The 16,410-nt window shown below is 41.3% G+C and overlaps 1 protein-coding gene across 1 annotated transcript in view; it reads left to right on the top strand.

Annotated features, from left to right (window-relative positions):
* Window positions 1-15,190, top strand: part of itga9 (integrin, alpha 9) — a 53,330-nt gene extending 38,140 nt beyond the window's left edge. The window contains exons 19-28 of the mRNA XM_061086923.1: window positions 3,452-3,538; window positions 3,766-3,845; window positions 4,007-4,090; window positions 4,523-4,631; window positions 4,735-4,842; window positions 6,495-6,620; window positions 6,806-6,925; window positions 7,022-7,117; window positions 10,832-10,951; window positions 12,968-15,190. Of these exons, the coding sequence (XP_060942906.1) occupies window positions 3,452-3,538; window positions 3,766-3,845; window positions 4,007-4,090; window positions 4,523-4,631; window positions 4,735-4,842; window positions 6,495-6,620; window positions 6,806-6,925; window positions 7,022-7,117; window positions 10,832-10,951; window positions 12,968-13,066 (1,029 nt within the window). The 3' untranslated portion in view covers window positions 13,067-15,190. The remainder of the gene's footprint in view (window positions 1-3,451; window positions 3,539-3,765; window positions 3,846-4,006; window positions 4,091-4,522; window positions 4,632-4,734; window positions 4,843-6,494; window positions 6,621-6,805; window positions 6,926-7,021; window positions 7,118-10,831; window positions 10,952-12,967) is intronic.
* The last annotated feature ends 1,220 nt before the right edge of the window (window positions 15,191-16,410 follow it).

The following is a 16,410-nucleotide window of genomic DNA, read 5'->3' on the forward strand; positions in this document are numbered from 1 at the left end:
ACAAAGGGGACAGGAAGTGAGGAGATGACAAAGAGGCCACCGAGCAGATTTGCTGCCATATGCTCCTGTTAGACATTTCTAATTACTGCCGGAGAAGCCCGAGCTTATGAAATGAAAGTTAGCATCAGCCCCATTACTCCCCCGTGGCCTTTGCACCAGTGAGTGGAGCGTGGACTTCTCCTCTCGTGTTCTCTCAACAGTGGGGCGTGTCGTTTCCTCTGTTGTTCTTGCAACACAAGCTGTCAGAGAGCTGCGGCGGTGAATTGGTTTCAGGAGCCTCCACTCCCCCGCACCAGCTCCTGTGTTTTCATTTTTTATCGCAAAAATATTTGAGTCGTCTGTTGTTTTAGAGACAGAGCTGTGGCCTGATATTTGTGCTGATGTTTTTCTGGCAGAGGTTAAGACTGCAAAAAAGTGTTTACGTTAATGTGACATGAGCTGGGTCATATTTCGAAAAATGTTTTTATGATATATATATATATAGGTGTTTGTACATACTGTTCATATAGCTTTTATTTCTGTGTCATGCCAAAGCATTCGGCCCATCTCTTCTTGGTATCACAAGACCCCTACAAAATTTTCAAAAACCGACAGTACATCTTCTTCCTGTTTTACATATATAAGAAATATCTAAAGAAATTTAAACTTACTTTATACGTTACAGGACTACTACAAATCTATTAACTCATTCAATAAAAAGCTTTTTTCTATTCTTCCATTGCAGTATTACATAAGCCATTAGTTTTTTAATTTTCATCAACCCAACTCAGCAATTTAAACTATTGGTGTATAAATATTGTATATACATCTCTATAGGGGGACTTCTTCCATAATATAAGCAAGCGAGAAAGTAAAGTTTATTTAATACAACCGTGTTCCCAGATCAAAATAACAAAGTGCTGCATATAAATCAAATAACACCGGAAAGTAGTGAAACCTAATATATACATGCATTAAAGACAAAAACAACAAAAACAAACTTTACTGTGCGCATGGTGAGACAAAAGAATACATTTGTTTTCAGTGTTTTTTTTAAAGCTTCATCACATACTGCAGAACATAATGAGTCTAATTTTACTTTTAATACTCCATTTAGCTGATAATGCTTTTGTTTACTTGTGCTAAACTTTGACCGTTAAACAAATAGTATTATGTTGTGGTATTACAGCTTGTACTTGAGTAAAGTAGAGTCTGAATATTTGTTCTGCTGCTGACACATGGTGATTTATCAGTTGGAGCACTGTGGTGAAAGGCCCAGAAATAGGGGAATTCAGCTGAGAAATATACCTGTGCAGAGAATAAATAAAAGATTGGGATGACTGTGATTTGGAAAGGGTTGAGCAAAGTAATGCCACATTTACAAATACCAATGTCAGATCTAACAAGAGTAGATGGAGCATGAAGACTAAACCAAGACAAGATCTTTATATACAGTGCGTGTGATGGAGCAGGAGATGCTGAGAGTGGTCCTCCTGCGAATCGTCATCCTCACTGACACACTGCTCCAGCAGAGGCTTCAGCTGACACCAGAGCAGAAGTAAACAATCCCGCTGTGATACTTAACGGTGCTGCCATTTGTGAAAAGCCCAGCATGCATCTGTTCCCGACACAGAGGGAAAGTGAGCAAGAGAAAGAAAGTGAAGAAGTGCTGAACAAACAGACTTTGTCATTTGGAGGCCCAACACAAACTGACGGCATGTCCTGAGTGCTTTGCTCCCTCTCGGGGGGGTTGGCAGGTGGGTGATGGGTAAACAGGCCGACTTCCCCAGATCCTGCCCAGCCCCAAGGGACAGGCGGTGTTTGCACAGCAGCACACAGGAATACAGGAAATAGAGGAAATTCCATCATTGCCAGTTGTGAGCCGTCACCCCCCCACCCCCACCACCACCCCCTGAGGGTCTTGCTCTAGTCTCCGTGCAAAAGGTAGACGCTGCTTTTTTAAGATGACTTAATGAAGATTGAAGGCACAGCCACACCCCCTGAATCTGCTGAATAAGGGGAATGGGAGTGCCGATGATGCCGTGCACCACTAGATCTGTCAGCAGAGACGACCTTCACACCTCTTTAATCGTATTTGGAAACATGTTATAAACACAGGCTGACACTGGGCAGCGGAACAAGAACGCAGATATTTTGTATGACTTACCTTAAGCCCCTTTCTAAATCTTCCAGAAGCACCCATCTGTCTCTTCTTTTCTTTTCTTTATTTCACTTTTTTGAAAGTATGGCTGCCCTCTTCCCCCGCTCCCAGCACACGAGCTCAGCTGACAGACTCTCAGCGGACTCTCTCGCTAAAAGAATTCTTACCCCTCGCAGGGTCAAGGCCCGAGTGTTTACACAGCGCAGCCGGTGAAGCTCCATTTTGTTTAGACAAGCTTCCAAACACACAGCCTGGAGGCCGGCCAATTACCCTCCTGCTAGGAAGTGTGTGTGCCATCACTGCTCTGTACATTCTTCATTTAACCTAATTTGGAACTACAATGTGATATGAGACCCTGTTCTTTAACACGTAGAGGTCTTTTTCTAACTTTAAACTTTGCTTATACTGTAAATGGTGTCTGGGCCTGGGGTGTGTCTATATGTACTTTTTTTAAAGCTATAGCAGAAGACTGTTGCTTTTTGTCATGTATATCTACCTTCTAATTCCACATCACTGTCAGATTTGGTGTGATTTGGATAAGTGACAAGTTCAATATTCACAAGAGTCTGATGCTGATCGTCATGGCAGCAACATTCATTTAATCACTTCCTCTTTACCAATGACTCTACAAAGTAAGAGCACGTTGGTTTTGTTCCTGCAATGCTTTCTATCAAGCATCAAGCTGAAATGCAGAACTTTTATTTTGGAAAGTTGTGAACTTGGTTCTGATGATTGTTTCAGATGCCTAACTCACATCTGAAATAGCCAACGTGGAATATATATGCAAAAATGACACCAGGTCAGTAAATCATTCAAACTTATCAGCAACACTTGAACAGTAATAAGGCAAATTCTGTTTAGTTTTATTGAAAACGTTGACTATTAAATCTTCATTGCAGATAAACCAGGCAGGATAAACACAGAGTTTTCACTCTGCACCAATGATTATAAAAAGCTCACAAAGTCCAGCAATGAAAAGTGACAATATATTATAGATCTGTTTCAGGCAGTCTCACTAATGACAATGAATAATTCTGACATATCCCCGGAGTATTAACACAGGCAGGTTTAAAACAGACACTGCACTAGTGTAATCAATGACATGAACTTTGAGATTTGCATTTAGTTTACAATCCAAAGCCATTGCCAAAGCTTTCCTCCTGTTATCTGAACTGATTGTGCCCCTGTCCCAGTCTGTGTCTTGTCTACTGAGTCTCTTCCTCTTCATCTCTTCTGTCTCCACAAGTGTCACCCACTCTGTCTCCAGTCTGTCTGTCTTTATCACTCCCATGTCTATCTGTCTTTTTGCAGGAAGAGAAGGGAATTTCCTGTGAACTCATTGAATTGGACTTCCTCAAATGCAGCGTGGGATTTCCCTTCATGAGAGCACAGACCAAGGTAAGAACACACGCGTGAGTGACTTGGAACTAAATTGACAAATGCCTGCACGCAGTTTAAGAGGTTGCTGTTATCACGGTAGAGTGTGTGCTAGTGTTATGCAGAAGCCACCTGGTGAAAGCATTTGTGCATCTGGAGGAAAATTCAGTATCTTGCAGCAAACTTACAGAAAACAGTCGAGAGTACAGTCAATGACACTCAGGTTTAATCTGTCTTTTTCTCTTCAGTATCATTTTGCAGTAATTTATGACACAAGTCAGCTCTCTGGGGAAAACGACACATTGCAATTCCTAGTTCAAGCAAAAAGGTAAGAATCCAACCAAAATATGTTTCTTTTCAAATAAATTGCTTATTTATCCCCATAAATGTGTTGACTTTACGCCCCATAGATGATTGCTGAATTTAATCCTTTACTTGAAACGATTTACAAAAATCCTGAATGACTTTATTCCTGCTTGTTTGTTTTAGCGCCAACCCTGAGCACAAGCTCTCCGACAACAGCTTGGATCTGTCCATCCCTCTGGTTCATGAGACTGACACAACTATTACTGGGTAAGAACAAGAATGTTTCCAGACTAGAGCTGGTTGCCCATCTGCTGGGAGGAGAGGGAGTGATCTTGTCAGGACGGAGCAAATCAACTTGAAAGGCCTTATCTCTGAGCGCTTTTATCGTAGCCCTGCTTCACAGAGACGGGAGAGAGATATAAAACAGCCCAAATCCAGCAGAACTCTGACATCTGATAAGGCCGCAATGTGTGCTGTCTTTAAAGTGAGGGGAGGCTTTAGAGAAAAGCTGGACACATCTGACTTACATCTCAGCCCCGAAAGAAAAACCCTGCTGTCCAGCTAATAACATGACTGAAGCCAGAGATTTTTTTAATGAAGCGTTTTAAAGGAAATATATATTGTGCATTTCAGTAAAAATGTATTATTTTATTTTAATGTATCGTCTGGTCTCTCTCTCCTGAACACTGTTGTCTGCAGCGTGGTGACACCAAGCTCTTTTGTTTATGGAAATTCCATCGACGCCTCGCGCTTCGTCCAGCTGGAAGACATGGAGTGCAACTTTCAGCCTCTTAATCTCACTTTCCAGGTACAACTTTCACAGAGTATATAGGATTTTCAACATTTTTACGGTTCCTTATATATAATAACTTTTCTTTCCCTCTCCCTGTGTCTTTGTGATGTGGTTCCAGGCCATAAACAAGGGGCCCAGTCGGCTGCCTGGCTCCACTGTGGACATCAGGATACCCAACCGGCTGGCTGGCAGCGGAGCTGACATGTTCCACATCATAGAAACACAGGTGGATGCCAACAGTAGTCTATCTACATCATTTATCCCACCCAAATCCTTATTTATTAGTTTACTCACCTGCAGGCGGCCACATTCTTTTTATTTCTCCAGCTCATGCCTTTCATGGCACAGCTGTTTGTATCCACTCCACCTTTAAGTACAGAAAGCTGCTAAACTTGGCCTCTGTGTCATGGCACGGGCAATTACCTTAGTGTGAGGCACCACCGGGCCAGTGAAAATCTTAAGTGAAAGTGTTGACGTTGCTACTGAAGCTGTGCAACCATTTTGTCCCACAACAATTTGCATTTAGATAAAGAAACATAATACTCCCGCTGGGTTGAAATGTTTTCTTAACCCTTGCTTTGCGCCCTTTCATATAGGTAGATCATGGGGGAGCTCAAGCTGTTAATTGTATTTGCTGTGAATGGGCCGACAGGGTAGACTGTATCCCACCCTCCTAGAGCCCATCTGGAATCACTTTCAGGGGATCAGACAGCTTGCACGAAACGGGAATGGGACACCTGCGGAGCTGGCTACTGCCTCGTACCATCCCCAGTCTCGAACCACACATCATAAACACTGTTAACACCACGTCAAGCCTGTGGTGCACCGGACAGTTGCACACTCATATTTTATTGCCAGATATTATTACGTACCTACACAGACCTCCATTTGTTCGGACATGCTACACAAGTTCCTGACTGTTGCTCTATATGTTCTAGTTCTTCTCGCTTATGCTGCATTATTTACTGTGCTTGGGGGGGATCTCACCAAAGGTTAATGTTAGTGTAGCCTAAGACTCCTCACACCAACAATGGTGGCAGAAAGCAGGACGTGAGGAAGTGGAAGTAATTAAAGCTCAGACACGCTGGGTGGTTGCAGAGCAAACAATGAGGAAGGATGGAGCAGATTTCCACCTCAGGAGCTTCAGGTCAGATTGGGAAGAAGGAAAAGGGGAAGTGTTCCCTGGGGGGGTCGGGCAGTAAAGCAGACACCTCTAAATCACTCCATATGGGAATTCTGTCAGGGAGGGGTACAGGCTTATTGTTGGGGAGAACTTCCTGTGATCACTGGAAACTTGTGACAATAGTGGGATTGGGCCAGTTTAGGTGACAAAATTGATTGTGTCCACATCTTTGATGTTGAATTCAAATACAAACCGATCTTTGACACGTGACAAAAGTCCTGCTGTCTTTCACCTACATGCCACACACCATACGGCCAAGGAGGTGAGGTTTTCACCCCTCTTTTTGGTTGGTTTGTGCTTGTTTGTGAGCAAGATTACACAAAAACAAATAAACTGATTTCAAACAAAACTTGGTGAAAGGATGGGCCATGGGCCAAGGAAGAAACCATTCAATTTTGGTCAGATCCAGTAATTTTTCATCACTTCCTTCAACATTGTGCAATTTCATGTGGATCCAAATGAAACTCTGTGTGGTATCAAGGGGGAAAAGGCTTTTTTCAGCTGCTCGTTGGTAACTGTAACTAAACCTATAATGTGTTGCTGAGAAAGGTAATGTGGCCCAAGCTATGAGGCTTGTTTTAATTTAAGGGGACTGTTGTGTTTTGAGGGAGGTCTGCACTCTACTGAGTTCTATTCTATTGATTTTACCCAAAGTCAACACAGCTCACTTTTTCTCTACCACTGTCATGTTGCAGGTGGCTGATGGTCGAGGAAACTGCTCCCTTCACAGAAACCCAACACCGTGCACCATCCCCCAGGACAGAGATAGCATCTTCCACTCCATATTCGCCTTCTTCACCAAATCAGGACGCAAAGTCTTGGTAAAAATGCAGCTCCTCGCTTTGCACTTTGACATTTCAGAGTTCACGGACTGTCGACCCCTGAAGAATTCTTCGTTTCTTTATTTTGCAGTGCAACATCTGTTTATCACACATGCTTCTTTCTCCCACACGCCCTCTCCTGCTCCCCCCCTCACTCTCCCTACTCTGTGTTGTTTTTTTTAAAGGACTGTGACCGACCTGGAAGAGCGTGTATGACGGTCTCCTGCACTCTGGGTCCACAGTTAAAAGAAGAAGCTTTGAGCATAGATATGAAACTTCTGCTTAACACTGAAATTCTTAAGAGGGTAAGAGGCGTGTCCCCGGCTTGATACATTTAGTTTTTAGGACATATAGTTGTGATATCTTACAGCTACATTCATCCTACCTCTGTTAACCCACAGGACAGCTCCTCGGTGATCCAGTTTGTGACGAGGGGCAGTGTGCAAGTCAATGACAGGGCAGTGGAGGTGCCAAATGGTCTGTCAGAGGACATTTCTGTGAGTATATCGTAGTCAATGCATCTACCTACACTGACAGCAATAGTTCTAATAATGCACCCAAATGACTATGATGTATCTCCAGTGCATCAAAAGGCAGGTTTTCTGTGCAAAACGTACTTGAAGCTGCTTTTTTTTACAATAACAATGGCTCAGACTATGTGACACATATGTGACTATGTGTAATAAGAGAATTATTACCACATTCTACAGTTGCCTTCAGGTCTTATTAACCTTGTTGCACTTTTCAGCTCATTTATTTAATTTGATTGTTTTCAGACACTTGCAATGCTTTCATCCACCTCATCACCAACAGCACAACTCTTTAAAGATAGACAAACTCGAAAAAACACAATCTATCAAACACAAAACCGCACACAGACTAAATCAGATTAGCTGGTGAATAAAGCAGAGCGTTCAGCTGCTTGATGGATTTTCCCAGGAATCGATGAAAACCAGAACAGTAGCTAATAGGACAATAAATATTAGACTTAGTTAGCTCCCTGTTTGTGTTTTCTAACTGTTCCATCACATTGAGTTTTGTAAGATTACAATATTTCAACATTACTGTGTCTTAAAGCTCTCATAGCCAATTCAATACAGATAAATGGAATTGTGCTTTTGCCGCTCTAAACTACAGATTTCACCCTTTGTTACCCTGAATAATGCACACAAATTCCTGTGTTTATGGTAACTATTTATTTGGTAGAAATTATTCTATTAAAACTGTGAAACTGTTTACTGTGATTATATCTCACAACTTGGTGAAATAGAACCGAAATTAAATCCACTAAAGGTAAGTGCGAAATTGTGTTCGTCTATTTTGAGTGAACTGAACCTTTAAACCTTGGATTAAATCAATTACATTACCTTTTTTTTCTTGGCTAAAGTCACAGGTTAAGACACAGGGCAAAACTGCAACAGCCGGCAAAACAAGTGTGCCTTGCTCATAGGGCACTGTGCCAGGGCAGGTTTGGGCTCGGACCTCACCACATCAATAAGCACATATAAGGCATATTTATTTTTATAAGTACAGTCTATCAGACTGTGGTTAAACATTCCTCGAGCCGCTGATGTGCTTCACTCTGCACAAGGATGTGATTCCAGGGAACAGCTGGGGACTGGGGGTATAATGTATGGGGCCATGTCCATTGGCTGTTTTCTGGGCCCTCAGCTGTGCTCAAGGACAGACCCTGGCTCCACTGTTATTTGCTGAGTGATTGAATGGCCCAGCAGATCAAATGCGATGATCACACTGAGCACCCAGTGCGCTCTCAGTGGGATCCCATAAGTGATTAGGGTGCTGACCAGGCCGCAGCTCTGCCGACCCTGAGCTCCAGACGTGCCCGGAAAGTTCTGACCTGCTATGTATACATCCAAACCATGCCACTCTCTCAGCACACAATAAGTGGGCTCATTCCACTGACTACATCCCTCAGGATCCCTACTGTCTTGAATACACACTGCAAAGTATGATTTGTGGTCCCTGCTCGTGTTGCTCTCAGCAGGCCTGCGGATTTTCAGCAGAATAACACGCTCGCCCCTTATCGACTATGACATGTAAACAAACCCAGGTATATTCATATTTATTTGCTGTAAGTGTGCGAGCTGCAAACTAAGCATCACACAGCAGAGTTGAACGAACCTCACTTTCAGCCACACATTCCCAGAATTAACCGATGTCATATGTTAAATTGGGAAAGTCAAAGAGCAACGACCGGCAGAGCTTTCATCTTTTTTGATCACACAAGCACTTTGGCATCCATAACAACGGTTAGATTCCAGCGCTCGGGGGAAGGGGGAGGTGTTAATGTGGGAAAGTATTCAACAGAGATTAATCTTCACTCGGTTTCATCTTGGCTCGCAGTTGGCGTCTCATGCCACATTTGTGTTCAAAGCCCATGCAGCAGTGCAGTGTGTAGTGCAGCAGTGAAGTTCCTCAGTCTCGGCTGAAAGTGTCCCTCTACTGTCTGCAGTGACATATTATGCAGGCTTGTGAGTGACAATTGAGAGAATGCACATTATTTACCTTTATTCAAGATCATTAGTGAATTAATGATCAACTATTCCATGATACTATGTGGAGTTTCCAGTCAGTGCAGGATAACCTGTGGTGCTGAGTAATACAATATTTCACTCTAGTCAAACCAATGTTAATTCAATCAGATCAAACTAAGTTGTGACAGTATTTGTTTGGTAAATGACAAATGCACACAAATATCTAACAGCAAAGAACTTTTTTAAAGTAGAAGGTTTTTTTTTTGTGTGTTTATTAAATGACATTGTAGTTGAGCAATACACTCTCTATCTAGCAGTCCATGATGGAATTAACTGGAGGTCAGTGTTAACTCATGTCATCGTGGGAAAAGGTCTAAGCAGTTCTTATTTATTATGGAACAAAGCTATTTTTAAAGTTTCCCAACATTCCCAATTTTACAAGATAACGCTCAGAAGCAGCTTCAACCAATCATGTTAACAGCATCTCTAAACTGAAAAGGGGAGTTGAGGATTTATTAGTTTGAATTACGCTGATCATATGAATACTTGGCACTGTACTATGGAAGAGTAATGGTCAAGCTTATTAACCGGCTCTATTATGTTGCAATAAATATAAGTATTTTAGCTTTTTCTCTTCTCTCTAGTGATTTATGTATGTAGAAATTCTGCAAAGTTTAAAAGCTGAACGTCGGCTGTAAATTGAGCTCCTCACAAAAAACACTAATCCTGAAGCTTTAAAAACACCTTGTCAATACTTCTGTTAGCTAGCCTCCTAATGAAGCCAGGTAAAGTGACAGGGACCAACATTTCCTGCATGCACTGGAAGCGATTAACCAATCACAACAGAGTGGATCAGCTGGTCAATCAGAGCAGACTGGGCTTTTTGGGGGGGGGTCCTTAAAGAGACAGGAGGTAAAACCAAGTGTTTCAGACAGAGGCTGTAAAGAGGAGCTGCAGCGATGGACAGTATGTAGACAGTAATGAGTGATTTGCGCATGTAAACCTTTTAAAGTAATAACCAAATTTAAATGATAAACCTGAAAATGAGCATTATATGTCTCCTGTCACCAAAGTAGTGGAACAAATCAAAATCAGATCTGTATGAAAGGTCAAGGGAGTGTAAAAGTCAGCAAGGTTCATCCTCTGGAGACCACGAGTGTACAAAATGTTACAGTAATCCATTTAAACTGTTGTGATACAGTATTTTAACCTTTACCAAAGTGCCATGCTGCCAGAGTAATTAAAGAACATTACTAATAATGTGAATTAAAAATGTTTTTGCTGCTAAGAGATGTTGGTACTGGCTGTGTGTTGCATGTGGAACAAAAGTCATCACAGAACCCTGGTCCTGACCCGGCTGTGTTAAAGATTTACTTCGAAACATGATAATGTACATTATAAACTGACATTAATAATCTAATATATGATAATACATTTTTTTTTTAAATATTGTGTACTTTATTCAATAAATTCCATTAGTTTCTTGATGTATGATGGTATTTTTGCTTTACATCTGTTAACTCAAGTCACAAGTTTTGACGCCAGCTAAAGCATACAGAAACAAACGTGTTTTAGTTGTTGGTTATCGTTGCACTACATTGCATCATTAGCAACTCATGACTCAATGTGCTCTCCTTGTGTGTGTGTGTGTCCCAGCCTGCGTGTGTTGTATTTGAGTGTGACTCACTCACTGACCGAAGTCTTGTTGTGTTTCAGCTGGTGTTCGAGGCTCTGCACAGTCAGGAGCCAAGGGGTTACGTAGTGGGCTGGATCATTGCCATCAGTCTGCTGGTCGGAATCCTCATCTTTTTGCTGTTAGCTGTGCTACTATGGAAGGTAATGCAACACATGAGCACAGATTCATCCTCCCCCAAAAAAAACCTCAGTCAAAAAAACTTACAAGGCTGCTTGTTTTTCTGGTAAGAACTTGCTGAACAGTAAATAAGATAGAGTTGTCACAAACTTGTGTCACAGCCAGAAGTCCTGTGACTCCCATCAGACGTCAGCACAGTATACAGTTGTACAGAGACAGCTGGAGGCCAGGGAAGAAGAGAGCCCTCGGACCTTTAACAACCGTGAAAAGGACAAATCACAGAGCGGACTATAATTCACACCATGCCACTAACATGAAAGAAGAATCTAAAGGGAAACGGCAATTACACTGATGTCCAGAGGCCCTGTTAGCACAAAACTCCTTTTCTTTTGCACTGCCTCATTTTCCACTGGGAATACCACAACTAAACCTTGGAATGTTGATCCTAGGATACGTCCCCCCCCCCCCCCCCCCCCCCGAACCTCGGACCTTGCCAAAATAAACCCCACTTACAAGAGCAGCACATGTCCTGTATTGCTCTTTTCAGGAAATGCCTGAGGAGAGCACAGGTCTGCATCAATAAACTTAGTCAAATGTAGATACAGTAAATTAATGGAGTCGCAGTGAGGGAGCAGGCATCCCAGTGTGGCTGCTATGTTTACATACACGCTAAGACTCCACCGGCCCCTCTGTCCCTTCATATCTCCTTTATATTACACAATGTAAATGCATGTTGTTGGTGTGTTTAATGGAAATTAAATACAGTATTACTTTCCTAAAGAAACAGAACATTTCTACAGGGGAAGGAGTTGAAATGTGTCCATCCATGCAGGAGGTTTTGTATGGTTTAGCCTATCGACGGCTTTACATCACTGCTGGGCATTTGTCAAAGCAAACCATGCCATGGTGGTTTTTAATTGATTTCCTTTTCCATGTTTGTCATTGCGTTAGAAATCATAACCTTCATATATTTCTAAATAGGATATTACTCTTAAAGAAAAATATAATCCATCACAGTGAGCTCCTTTAGTTATATTATAGATATGTCATTATTGTAATTATAAAGCTGCAATAAGATTATATAAACAATTTTCCTTCGGTGTCACTCCTAGCAGTAACCTGCTGAAGAACACTGCATTTACAAGATATGTCAAATCAAATGAAGACGACTAAGAAAAAAATGTTACGTAATTCCCCCCTTGCATTAAAAACGTGTTCTGTTCTGCAGCTAAATATCATAGATCGTATGTGCCATAGTGCACCTGAATGCACCATTACAGGGTTTTAACAACAGTCCCTTCCACCACTCAGTGATCAGTTTACAAAACACATGCATGTTGTTGCACATGCATTGTAATGTAGGTGTAAATAAATATTTATTTCAAAAAGTTTAGGATTTTAAAAGGATGTGTTGTGAGTGTTTGGGAAGCAGTTCCCCCTTGATAACATACATTTTACAAAGAATTTCACGCTGTAGTCTGACCACTGCAGGACTTTTTAATATGAAAATCATAATACACTGGGTCAGACAATATATTTTTAGCAAGAAAGCATGAATATTTTTGATTGGGATTCCAGGAAAATGCTTTTCAGAGAGTTTTGATTAAGACATGCTCTAACCTCCAAAATTCTACGTTGTGGGGAACATGCATGTTTGTCCTCTGTCTGTACAAACAATATTACGTTTCTAACTCTCTGCAAGAAAGCAATTAAGCATGATCTCAAACTACTTATTTAAATTTACCATTATAAATATCGCTGTGGTAATTTAATAGTGGGTGATAACATCAGCCAGCAGTTGGACTCTGGGTTGTACATAATCCAATTTTGTCTGAAAAAACATTGACCACCTGAAAAGAGGAAAATCTGACTAATCTGCCCTGACAAGTAATGAGACTCTTTGGAAAGTGGTCAGTACTAATGTAATATATATGTGATTTTTAGGAGGAATATGAAACTGCATGTTTCTTACCCATGCAGTCAGATCTGACCACAGATACACCTTTACCAACGCCACCACTCTTCTCATTCCTTCACAGATGGGTTTCTTCCGTCGGCGCTACAGAGAGATCATCGAGGCTGAGAAGAACAGGAAGGACAGTGATGAGAGCTGGGACTGGATGGAAAAGAATCACTGAAACCGGCACTGGGGGTCCCAGAGGAGCCAAAGCGATTAAGGATTGGGTCCGGAAGGATCCAATAGCACGGGGTCTCGCAGGCCCAGCCGCAACCGTGGCACCGGGCCCTTCAGTCTTCCATATGTGGAAGAGAAGAATATTCTCCATATTTATTTGGAGACTTGACTTATTTTTTTGTGGGTGGGGGTCCAGGAAACAGGCTTCTGAGGTGACAGTGTGGCTTGCCAGAGGACACTTGCTGCAGAATTCAGCTAATCTCAAAGGAGGTAACTCCCGAACAGCGGAGCGGGGCTGTTGATGGAGACCCACATCCGTAAGGAGACGGCATGAATACTGGTGGACAACAAAACCCTCAGGGCTGCGTTATATAGCAAATTTTATTTTTATACATTCACTTTAAGCCATATTGTATAAAACTGGGCTTTGAGAAGAGCTGGGGTTATGAAGGCCATTATAAACATACTTGCAGTATGTTTTCCTAAAAGCACTGATGTTTGATAAGAATGAATGCCGTGGCTTCTCAGCTTTACTTTTTATGCCAAAGATCTGTCCAGTATAGTATATGATTCGAGTGAAAGATTGTATCTTTTCTGTGCTGTTTCCGGCTTACGGATATCTCTTCTACACATCTGGGCGCCCCTGCCTCCCACAGATAGTCGGACTGAGCTAATTCTTCTGTTTTACACCCACCCACACAATGATTGACGCTGTGTCCTGATGTCATCCACCAGTGTTTTTAGAGTTGTCTCATGGCTGCGAAGGCCCAGAGAGAACACCCTCTGAGGTCATTCGGCCCCTGTTCAGGATGCAGTAATCAACAGTCCTCTGTTTGTACTGAGCTCTCCGTTAACACTTTTTATTTCCCATGTTTCCTTTGTTATCCACGGCTGAAAATGCAGCGCGATGGGTTGTAAATTCAACTGCAAACGGCGCTGTTCACATTTCAAGGTTTGCGACTTACCATTAGCATTCCATTTGTTCTGGTCGCCCTATTAACTAAGTTGTTTGTAGGTGTTGAAGTGGATGTAACGTAAAAGGTTTTGGAGCTCAAGCTGCTTTTACAAAGAACTATTGCTCAGGTATACAGCTGGCTTTTAAGAGGGAACCCTAAATGTCCAGACACAAGACCTGAAAAAAACAAAACTTTCCAGACTTCAGCTAAGTCGACTGTTTAATTCTGCCATTATATTATTAGGTCTTGGGCTTTGACGTGAAATATGAGATACATTACTCTCCCCGGCCAGATGAAAGTCTGTGATGGGAGTCCACCTACAGTCATTTTCAGGGGCCCATGGCATGACTAATGCCCTAAAAATAGGTGGGAATGTGCTGCACTCAATCACTACACATAAACGAGCTCTTTGGGGCTCACGGGAAACGTTCATTTTAAGTCAACATGGAGGAATGTCAGCGCCCCGAAAAATCTGCCCACCACTAAAGTCTGTGGCTCATCATCGTTCATGGTTGTTATGTGTTTTAAACGTTGGGCTAGATCGTGACTATAAATTTGTAGAACACAATGAATTACATTTGATATTAAATTTCACTCAAAAAAGAATATTAACTATTTTATACAGTTAAAGAGCTTTATTTACAAATGAATGAAATGAGAATATAATTTTTTTAATGAAAAACCTGCAGTCTCAGGACCTTGGGGTAATTTTGAAGCAGCCCTGAGTCCGATTGAAATGTGCAATGCCAAAGAACAAAAAAAGTATATTTTTAGACGTCAGTGCTAAGTCACTTTATGGCTCACTATTGCTTCACTCTCTATTGTGTTGAATGGATCTTTTACTGATACGCTACACTTTATTTCACCATTTAATTCCACTGGCACGATGGCATATACTGTACACAATCACGTCTTCCCTCTGCATCTGTAAAGCGATGCCACACTTGTATGCAGAGAAACCGACACTTGACATTTTTGGTAACATTTTAACTGTGATGGTTATATTTTGTTTTGTTATGTTCGTTTGTTGTCAATGTTAATCTCACCGTTATTTGGGGGTTTGTTCTGAGTATACTACTGTCACTGAATATCATTTCCATTATAGTGTGCTGTATGTTTTTAAAGTCATGTTTGAGCTGTGTATTTATCTGTTGATAAATTTTAGAGTGAAATTTCATGGCTCCCGTCTGCCGTTTTTTTCTGAAGGTGTGTGGTGCTCTCTACTGGCTGCTCTGCTGTAAATGTAAAGGCATTAACGAGCATGGAAAACAGCACCATCGTTATAACCTTTCTACCTTTTCAAATATGAGTATTGTCACTGTCATACCATTATAATTTGAATACAAGTGGGTTTTGTACTTTTAGGAATAAGTAAAAGTGGGTCACATTACTGAGCACTAACTACAACAATATATATAAATAAATATAATAACATTTAATATAATAATTTTTGGAACTTTTCCGAACATAAATTGGGAATTGTTTATTAAACTCCAATACCTAATAAGACCCCATTTTCCTTACAAACCTTTTTAGGCAATCATCTGCTAAGATAAATAGTGTTGTTTTAGATAATGTGTTAATCAATAATGCTTCAATCAACTTATGGCAAATTTTGTCTCATTTAAAGCAGTAGTGGGGACATTTCTTAAAAAAATGATTTCCAAGTCAAATAAACATGGTATTGTGTGATCTGATTGTGATTTGTGATCAGACACAATGCATCTTTATTAAATATCTGTAATAACTGACCACTTTACTCATAGAACTCAATGTTTGGTAAGACCCCATTTATTGTTCAGTCTACTTTCCCTGAACATTTGCTTAACTATGAAGTCCATGTCACAAATAGAATTTACGGTTCAATAACAAGTTGAGGCAACATTTCAACTTGAGAAAGATTAACTGTCAAAGCTTTGATGTCCCACTTTTTCTAATCCCACTTTCCTGAATGAGTAACCAGTAAGTTGATGATTAATGTAAAAGTTGATTGATTTCATAATAACCCTTAGTTGAAGCGCATGACATACACTTGTAGGGAAGAGCTGTGCCACATTTGTACACATAACAATACAACACGGAGAATGCTAAATTTCCTTTGGTCAGGTGACAGCAGTTGCTATGAAACACTGTCATCTAGCCCAAGCTCCCCTGTAATGCACAATGAATTATTAATACAGCTTCCACACTGACTGGAGAAGGAAACAAGTGGGGCTGCTCACATTCTATTGACCGGAGAGTATCACTCTGCTAACTATGTCCTCTTTACCGGGACATGGCTTGATTAGGACGACAGCGGTGGAGCAGGTGGTCGCGCCAATCGCGAGTCATTTATGCCATTTGGTGCTGTTGTGTGACAGTGCGGAGGAGCCTGAGCAGTTCAGCCACCTGG

Source organism: Limanda limanda, chromosome 15, assembly GCF_963576545.1.
Source record: "Limanda limanda chromosome 15, fLimLim1.1, whole genome shotgun sequence".
Lineage (NCBI taxonomy): Eukaryota > Metazoa > Chordata > Actinopteri > Pleuronectiformes > Pleuronectidae > Limanda > Limanda limanda.